General features: G+C 32.5%; 1 protein-coding gene across 4 annotated transcripts in view; it reads right to left on the minus strand.

The window, feature by feature from the left end:
* SBF2 (SET binding factor 2) overlaps positions 1 to 9,898 on the minus strand; it is a 379,135-nt gene that overhangs the window by 153,187 nt on the left and 216,050 nt on the right. For all 4 annotated transcript variants that reach the window (XM_011377248.2, XM_011377246.2, XM_011377247.2 and 1 more), the window contains exons 9-13: positions 8,147 to 8,260; positions 5,430 to 5,507; positions 4,165 to 4,278; positions 3,578 to 3,706; positions 627 to 725 (exon numbers count right to left, since the gene is read on the minus strand). In XM_011377248.2, the coding sequence (XP_011375550.1) occupies positions 627 to 725; positions 3,578 to 3,706; positions 4,165 to 4,278; positions 5,430 to 5,507; positions 8,147 to 8,260 (534 nt within the window). The remainder of the gene's footprint in view (positions 1 to 626; positions 726 to 3,577; positions 3,707 to 4,164; positions 4,279 to 5,429; positions 5,508 to 8,146; positions 8,261 to 9,898) is intronic.

Below are 9,898 nucleotides of genomic sequence, written 5' to 3' on the forward strand. Positions count from 1 at the left end.
CCCTATCACCTTAGGTTCTCTTCTTTCCTGGTATCTAAATTATTATTACACACCTTACCAGTGTGAAATATCAATCTTTTAAACTTATCGCATTTCTTTTATACAGAGAATATTTTCACCTTTAAGTTTCTGTGGTCACTTGTCAGTTTGCTATTTTTCTTTCAGCTTTTCACTCCCTGTCTGTTCGAAACAATCCAACTCAAATGATTATCCTGATCCAGTGGACAATTACTATATCAAGGTAAAGCACAGTAAGTACATTGGTCAATTCTATCTGTGGTAGTTCTGGTCTCTAATGAGTCTAATATTTGTGTCTTAAAATGCCCAATATACTCTTAAGAGGACAGAGACCTAAATGAAAATCACAACGAAGGCAAATGACACACTGGAAAATTGTGACTAAGAAGTTTTCATAATACGGTGGTTGACAAGAAAATCACTTAAAAAATATGGTCTATTTTGATGCACAGTACCAACTGTAATATCTTATAAATTATAGTCCCAAAGGTCTGAAGTTAGAGCAAAAAGATTATCACTAGAGAGATGAAACTTTTTAGTTTTTCAAACAAAACACTTTATTAGTACTTTTAAAATCAATGACTGTCTAAATAAATATACTTACTTACATTTTTGCATAGTTGCTCAGCAAGTTCTCTGACATGCTTTATCATCTTCAGTGGGTTATTTTCTTCAACTTTAATCCGCTCTACTTCGAAAGCTACCAACTGGAAAAAAGAATCAAACAGCAAAACATCAACTCCAAAATATGCTGAATTAGAAAAAAAACAAGGGAAAAATTCAAAAAAACGGCAAAACAAAAAGCATTCAAAATATATAGTGTTATTAGAACAAAATATTTTAGGTTTTTACTGGGCTTTACCTCTACTCTAGAGTTACAGAGTGAACTAAGTCCTTGGATAGTCTGGTGGTCTCTCCCTGATGATTTAGGGCCCTATTTCTTCTTGTGAAAAGTCATTCCTGAAACTCCGACAGACCCTCTAATTTTCCAGGTCTCACTAAGAGAATTCTCTCACTCAGAGAATTTCAGATGGTCAGACAGTCTTCAAACATTTCCCTAACTCACCAAACATGAGTCACATGTTTAAGTGAGGTCGCTCAGAAGCTAGTCATAGCTCTGCACATCACTAAACTGAGCTTCAGTTTCTTCATCTCTAAAATAAGATGATAATCTTATTTTCATAGGAAGACGATGACCTTTAGGCTCCTTCTAGTTCTCAAATTATATAAACTCCAATCCATTTCTTTATTAAATAATTGATGGGAGAACTGTGTGAATGTGTACACTGGGAGTGAAGAAAAGAGTACTGACAAGGAAAAAAAAACTGTGAAGAGGATGGGCTGATTTTTTTTTTTTAAGAGTATAAGATTTTCCCTTCTAGGAGCTAATAGATGCACTGAGGCAGACAGACATATAAAACTATAGTTTCACCTATTCTAGGTCAGGATTCAGAAAGACTGTCAAATGAAAGCAAATATTTCTCCCTTCTAACAGTTATTTGAGTGGATTGCGGGGATAAGACAACACACGATGCAAGCTGCTTCTCAAAGCTCCATAAGCCTGTCATGTAGTTGGCTACCCCAGGCTAAATGAAAACAAGGATCCCTTTCTCAGGAGCAAATATTATTTTCCTACAAAAGCAAATTCACATGCAAACCAATTAAATGGCCGAAGCAGGTAGAAGAAAGAATTACTTAGGTCTGATGTCTCATTCCTTTTAGGCCCTTGACTGAAGTATTTATGTGAACTGGCTTTCAAGTAACAATGTCAACAAGATATCAAAAATCATCACTGTAGGCAGAACATAGAACTTGATGAATACTAAAGCGAGACCCAACAGGAATCCTGGACAGACTCCTTGCCTATCATTGTTTCTAATCTGGAGAAAATATATATTTTATGTATATAAATATACATAATAAAAGCTAAGTTGTCATATAAAGTTAGAGACACAACATAAAGCTTAACGCAGACTAGTGGCTCTCAGAGTCATCTCCTCTAGGAAAATTTGGAAGAGGTGGTGAGCTAAGAGCAGATCATAGAGAATGAAAAGTCATAGTTAGGCTGAAAGGTAGAAGGAGGGCACTCCAAGCAAGGGAAAGACTTATAAAAATAGAGACTGCATCAAGCAAGTTTTCTGCAAGTAGACAATCTGACATTAGTTGTGCTAAAATTGTCAGAGGAAGTTACTAAAAGAATTTGGATAGAAAAGAAAGGGGGTTCATAAACCAGTTAGTATTCAGAATGCTTTAGAGACTGTTAAAATGTAGGAGTTAGAAAAGACTCTGAAGAGTATCTGATTTAACTCCATAAAACATTATATATCAATTACTTAGTTCAGAATCTAAAGGTCGATATATGTTAGTATTAGATAATCAATGATCGGTCATCTTTAATGTTGGTATTAGAGAATCAGTGATCAGTAATTGATCAGAAGGAACTGTACACCTCAGGGCAATTGCTCCTAAATCCTCATATGCATTGTGTTAATTATCAGTAAAAGCATTTGCCTCCATACTCAGAACTAAAATGTGCCTTTTCTTTCATTCTTCCCTATGAATACTTAACTATGAATATTTTTACAGAGAATACAAGATCCTTCTCTGAACTAAGGCTCTTTAAGACTTTTGATTCCTATTTTCTCTATATAAAATAAAACTACCAGCAGCGAAGTAAGATCATTATTACTATTCTCCACTGTCTTGGGTGCCAGGAGTGTTTTTCTTTTATAGACTTCAGGAAATTTTAGATTTATTGAGTCTAATACAATGCTCTTTCAGAGCATTTTTTAAAAAACTTTACATTCAAATTCTATTGCAAGATGGCAAAAATTCGGCCAACAGTTAAGGGCTATAAAGTTTCATTATATCATGTTCTATACATCAGGTTGTATACATCAGAATGAGCTACTGTGAAAACGGTTCAATGATAAATGGAAAGATGCATTAAAGTAAGAGAAATCACTATTAACGCAAAATAGCATCCTTATTTTGAATCACATCTGTTCGAATTTTCCCATTATATGGCCGATTCCTTGAAGAAAGAGACTTAAATCTGTCTTCCATATATTTAATACCTCCCAAAAAAGTTAGACAGCTGTTGATTACTGATTAGTAAGAATGCCACTAAGATAAACTATGGCTCTAGGACACTGATAGACTACAGTAACTATTTGAAATCACATATCTATACATTAAACTTAGACCTTTCTATGAAACCGATAAAGGAATCATGCTATTGCCTTCAAAAATAAGAATTCTATTTATACAATCATTATCAATTTTTCAAAAAGATTTTAATCAACTATTTAAAATTCAGTTTTCAAGATTTTTATGTACTTCTGAGGCATCCTATAATTGTATTTTTTTCTAATTTTCCTTATACATATTATAAATACCAAGATCTGCTAAGCATAACAGCTAATAATATTTGGATTATTTATACTTAATTTATAATATAGTTAAGATTTTGATTAAAGTCTGAAATACTACTTCTCTACTTTTAACTACTAGTCTAATTTTGTCTGTAAATAATGTATTCATTTGATAAGAACTATACCTCATCGAAGAGATCACAGGATCTATAGGGAGGACCTCTTTCTGAAACAAAACCTGCAAATGCCATTCCATTGAGTACTTTAGTGAGGAAATCATTCTCAACCAAACCACGCTGCCCCAAGAAAGCTGTCTGTAAGAAAGAAAATGTGAAATGAATAATTTATCACTTAGTAATGAATGAATGATCAAAACAAAAGAGAATGATAAAAGCCTGAATAAATGTCTTTATGCATAGATATGTTATTATAAAATACATTTCTCTCAAAAAGAGTTTTTGATATCTGAAATACTACATGTACTGGAAAGAATAAAAATGAATCTGTTTATAAAGCAGGAGGAAAATCAGAAATTAACACTCAATTTTAAAAGAAAAACGAAGTTAAAGTCAATGTACTCTAACGAAAAACATGTCAGTTCCAAAGTAATATTAAATATTATCATCTAACCACAGAAAGCAGAGATCTGAGATATCAAGTAACCTTATTTGATTAATTAAGGTCAAAAAACATGGCTTGAAAAAGACAATCAGTTGTTTTATTAACTTACAGTCTACATTTTGGATAGATACCATATGGTACTGTATCTTACTTTGTGAAAATGTATTACTGGTTCTGCATGAATTCTTATAAGTTGTAGGCATGATCTATATCCTTGGAAAAGTTGCGCGAATAATCTAAGAAAAACTGCACGTACTTCTTTATCCTGAAAATATAAGAAGAAACATGATAGGCAACTTAATTTCTTAAAAAACAAATAAAATATTAAAAGGTAAAAAGCTGGAAAGAAGCTGAGAAATATTTAATAAATCTTTCTGTGCTTCCTGCACATAAATCTCATTTGTGGCAGCCCTGAGTGGTGGGCAACTAGTCCATCCCACTGGTGCACACTGTAGGCTGTTAAATAGCTTTTTCTGAAGTTGAAGTAAACAAAACTTGCCTCTAGTACTTCCAACTTTCCTATCAGAAAAAACATAAGTCACAGAGTCTCCCTGCTTTACCATTTTACGGAAGGGCATATTTCCTAAGTCATTTGATTTTTATAGCCATCAAAAGAATTCTTCACAAATATAAAAGAAAAAAAAACTCAAAAGACTATATTTTAAAAGCTTATAAAATTCTTCCAAAGTTCATCCAACTCAAAAAAATCTATTCTTATCTTAATAAGGTATGACTTAAAATCTGTTTTGATAATTCAGGTTTTAATAAAAGCATAGTTTTAGAACTATAAGGAAACTTACAGATTTATTTAGTCAAATCTTTATTTAGTCAAATCTGTAAGAATGCTTAAGGAACTTGTCAAAGGTGTCCAGCTCTACAAGGCTCCTTACTGGCCACAAGCTCATCTCTAAGAAACTCAATGAGCAAAATAAAAATAAAAAACCTTTGTTATATACCCACTCTTTTATGGCTTCTAATTGGAACTATTTTGATCTACTCCTTCCTCAAACTAAATTCTCTCCTGTTATCAACAACCTCTGTTCCCATTTTTTGTTAGCTTCTCTTTTTTTATTCTTGCCTGACCTTTCTGATTTGACGCTTGGCACAGTTTTCCAGGTTACAACTTAGGTTCTGATTTTTTTGTCCCATACTTATCCATGCCTCCTCAGGGCAATGGTCTTGGCCTTTCTCCCTAGCAGGTCAGTGTGCTGCCCCATGGCTCTTCTTTGAGCAGGTCACAAGGTCAGTCAGTGGCAATTCTCCTAATTTCTAATTTGGTGCACTTTTTACTAGGTTGTTCATTTAACCCTATTTTTTTCCAAGGCTGTCCATCTAATTCAGATTATTTAACAATCATACAAATAAAAGTACAGCTCTCTCTTTAAAGGCATCAAATTTGAATCTTAAACTTCTTACCAGCATTTTTGAGTGGGATAAAGCTGTTCGTGGAGGGGGAAAAGCATGATCTGCTACTTCTAAATCTGGGTGTAGAACCTAAAACAAATAAGTTTTGTTAAGTAGAAGGTCTTAATATCAATAAAGCCTATTATTTAATCTACTTGGAGCATTAAGATGAAAAAGTGTCAGTCTATGAATTACAGTATATTTTTTCCATGAAATACAACGCAGTTAGTTGAGGCAGCTCTGTATGTACTGCTGTGGAAAGATCTGCGAGACAAAATATTTAATGGAAAAAACCATTTTCTAGAAAAACACACATAGTATAATCTCATTTATTTGAAAATAAAACAAAACAAACCCTAAATCTATATATATGTACATATAATAATATATTGAGAAGGGAATGGTCTAGGACAGAGCAATTTGTCTATACAGTTGAAAATTTTAAACAAGCATTGTTCTTATGTTTCTTAATGTAATGAAAAATTAATTAGTTACTTAACTGAAATACTTTGGAAAAAGAGAATAAGCTCACAGTTCAGACAGGTAAAAGTACAATACAATGATACAAGTACTATAAATATACGAAGAATAATATATGAAATGTAAAGTAAAATTAATTCGACTTAGGCAAAGCTAAAAAATGGAGGTATCATTTGAGTTAGGCTTTGAAGGAAAGGAGGTTGGGGAGCAGGAGAGGAAAAAAGATCCATGCAAAACTTACGCAGAGAAAAAAATGAAAATGCATCAGTATGTAGCAAATTTTTGTTTTTTTGCAGAACCATTTTCAAATACTCAGGTTTTGGTAGTATACTTTTAATAAACCAAAAGACTCAAAACAATACTTAAAAATGACACTAAAATAGTGACAATATTTATAACCTAATCACCTGATCATTACTACAGTATAATAATGTCTTCATGTTTATAAAGTCAACCATGGTTATTACATAGTTCAAGAACTGTGTTGCCATTTGATTAAAATTATTTACTAACCAAATGAAGCTCATATACTTATGTATCAAAGCTCTCACACATTCTACCAAATGTGATTTCATTTTGGTCCAAGTTTGACAATATACTATGCTCTATGTCTTATTTATAATACTACATTGTAACACATAATCCACCATTATGCTTGACAACTACAAAAATAGGAATACTCAGTTTTATCAAAAATGAATTTTACTCATTGATTAAATTTGGTGGCACAAGTATTGCAGGTTAAGGTATATCAGTGTGCAGCAGAACCTCTACTGAGAGCCGCTGACTTAAGAATTAAAATCTTAATCTTTGTTAATATTAGTGCTTAATTCCTGAATAATTATAAATATCATTAGTAAGTAATCACCTGTAAGATTTAAATAATTACTTAAGAGTTCTAAAACACTGAACTTTTTTTCAATCACTCAAATACTACCTTCTCAGCCTTTAATATATCCTTATACCATAGAAGCAATTATTTAGTTAATATTTTTCTTTAAATTGTCTTCAAATCAATTTATCTCTTTGAATTTAGTATTTTCTTAGGCGTTATCACCTGTGAAATCATGTTTTATATGCTAATTTATTTTTAATAAACACTATAATAAATACATAATTATTAAAATAAAAATGGTTCCCATACACAACTCAAAATAATCTCCATACTTTACTTTGGGAAATAGTCTTCTAATTATCCTATGTATAAGACAATCATCCTACAGATAAAAACCAGCAAACAAGGACCGAGAGATAGAATGTGATTTGCTCAATAAAATTAACGGGCAGAATCTAGACTGAATTTAGGTTTTCTGAGACCTACACAAATATTCTTTCCACTCTATCACATCTTGTATTCCGGATAAGAAATTACATTAGAAAAAATCAGTCTTCTCTAAATGTTCTCATCCTATAAGATACCACTGCAACAACAGAGGGACTAATACAAATTTGAAATTTTCCAAGAAAAAATCCCTCCTGGTGGTGTTAGACTTCTGAGTTCCTATTTAAGGGAGAAAAAAGATTTTAAGCAGCTCAGCCTGGAATATTATTCAAGAAGAATATGAAGGCCTTAGTTCTAATAATGCCTTGAAAAGGAATGCAGAATTTCTGAGTTTCAATTTTCTGATGGATAAATGGGCACCTAAAATGTTGTCAGCAAAAATAAAATACTGTGCTTTTAAAAATCAACTAAGGCAAAATAACCACAACAACAAAATTAAATTCATTTCAATGAGAAACACCCATGCCACAAGGTTTCTTAAAACTTCACTGCATAAAATGTTGGGCATTAATCTACCTATAAATTACATCTTTCTGCAGTAACTTGAAAACATTGCCAAACAATATCACACTGTTTTGCAAGTAGCACATCTACTGAAGAGGAATGAGATGTGAATAAGGAGGTTGAATGAGAAAGAACAAATGCTAGCCTCTAATGGGGAATTAGTGACTTCAAGGTAGTATCTGGTCTTGTTTTCACAGGTGTGTTTCTAATACCTAGGACGGTATTTAGTATATAAGCTGAGTGAAAGAATGAATGTAGAACAAATATTCAGTTAAGATTAAAAGTATGTTCTTTAGATAATATCTAGTAAAGACTCCTAAATACTATATGAGGCTATATTCATGTTTTAAGAACTCTCTTTTTTAAGTAATTACACTGCCAATGATTTCTAATTGCCAATGATATCTAATATCTTAGTTTAAATTTAAATCAAAGAAAATCACTATTTTAAAAAATGTCATACCAAAGAAAGAGCTGCTTGAGTCTGATGTAGAAGTGGTTCCGGGAGGGAAGAGAGGTGAATACATTCAGGAATTTTAATAGTGCCTCCATCCAAATCTGCTATGATTACATCTAACTGAAGGAGATAAAAAATTAATATAATTACAGAAATGTATTTGTTGTTAAGCAAACTAATTTGGCATACACTAATTCAAAACGAGAAGCTCCAGCTGTGGGAACAAACTCTTGCTCATCCATAGTAACAGAATGCTGGGTTCGTGGCTTCGCAGCCACTGTATGCAGTAGTCCCCTCTTATCCGCCATTTTGCTTTCCCAAGGTTTCAGTTACCCTCAGTCAACTGGTTAGAAAATATTAAATAGAAAATTCCAGAAATAAACAATCCATATGTTGCCATATCGCAGTGCTTTTTTCGCATAATCCTTATTTTATCTAATAATGGTCCCAAAGTGCAAAAATAGTGATACTCGCAATTTGGATATGCCAAAGAGAAGCTGTTAAGTACTTCCTTTAAGTGAAGAGCTATGTATGTATAGGAAAAAACAGTATATACAGAATTGAATACTATCTTTGGCTTCAGGCATCCACTGTGGGTCTTTTAATGTATCCCATGTGGATGATGGGGAACTACTGTATTTCCCAGCTTCCTTTGAAATTAGGTGTGACATGGGACTAAGTTTCTGCCAGTAGAACATTAGAAGTAATGTGTACACCTCCAGTTACTCAAAATAGAGGATATGTAAGGCTCTCCTATGCTTTTTCCCCCACTTTGCATGGCTGAAACTATGAACTAGCAGCAAGCCAACCTTGAACCTTCAGACGATAATAATGCCTGAGGGGATTCCAGTGGAGAAACAAGAAGGAAAGAAGCTTGGACCTTTCATTAGTTCATAAAGAAAACTGGTCTGGCATAATAGAACATCTCTATGGACTGCTGCATGAATGTAAAATTAAACTCCATTTTGTTTGGGCCATTGCATTTTGGATGCTTTATTATAGTAGTTTAGTCATAACTTAAATAATATAGTAATCATTACAAGAGTTATTAACAAGCGAAAAAAATAGTATATGTTAAAATGGTACTGTTTAGGAGCTCAAAATATAAACTTATTTTTATCATTCTACAAAAGTTTATTTAAAATAATTTGCATAAAAAGTGTAATAAGGAAAGTAGACAAGATTGCTGAAGTTATTACATTGATAACAGGATTGAAATTTATTCTACAAAAATTAGGAACTTTGCTTTTGATAACAATTGGTTTGTCCTGCCTTCAAAGAAAAAAATTGACTGGAAAAAAATTAACTACAAACCAAATGGGTATGCTTCTAATTAGTACTAACTAATTTTTACTGAATATGTTTATTGATTTACACATATTTTTAGAAGGCAATATCAAAGTTAAACAGGAACTGGATATTAACATATAAGGTTAGGGAGAATGATTAATATATGAATGAGGGTCCTGTTTATAATTACAATGTTGAATAGTCTGTCAGTTTAAATGACACCTATGATTTGATTAGAACTCTAATTACGTATGAAATACCTACAGAGCTGGCATTTAAAACTAAAAGTAGAATTACAAAATCTTAAAGATCTATGGATCGCAGATATCATATAGCTCAACTTTTCAGGAGAGAAGTATTCTTAAACTCCCTGAAAACTGTCATGTAATCTGTTCCTTGCACTCTCACAGTGCTTGAGAGTACACTCCTTACATAAGGAAACCCACTCATCATCACTGGGCAGCTCTA

This window comes from Pteropus vampyrus, unplaced genomic scaffold, assembly GCF_000151845.1.
Source record: "Pteropus vampyrus isolate Shadow unplaced genomic scaffold, Pvam_2.0 Scaffold307, whole genome shotgun sequence".
Taxonomy (NCBI): Eukaryota; Metazoa; Chordata; class Mammalia; order Chiroptera; family Pteropodidae; genus Pteropus; species Pteropus vampyrus.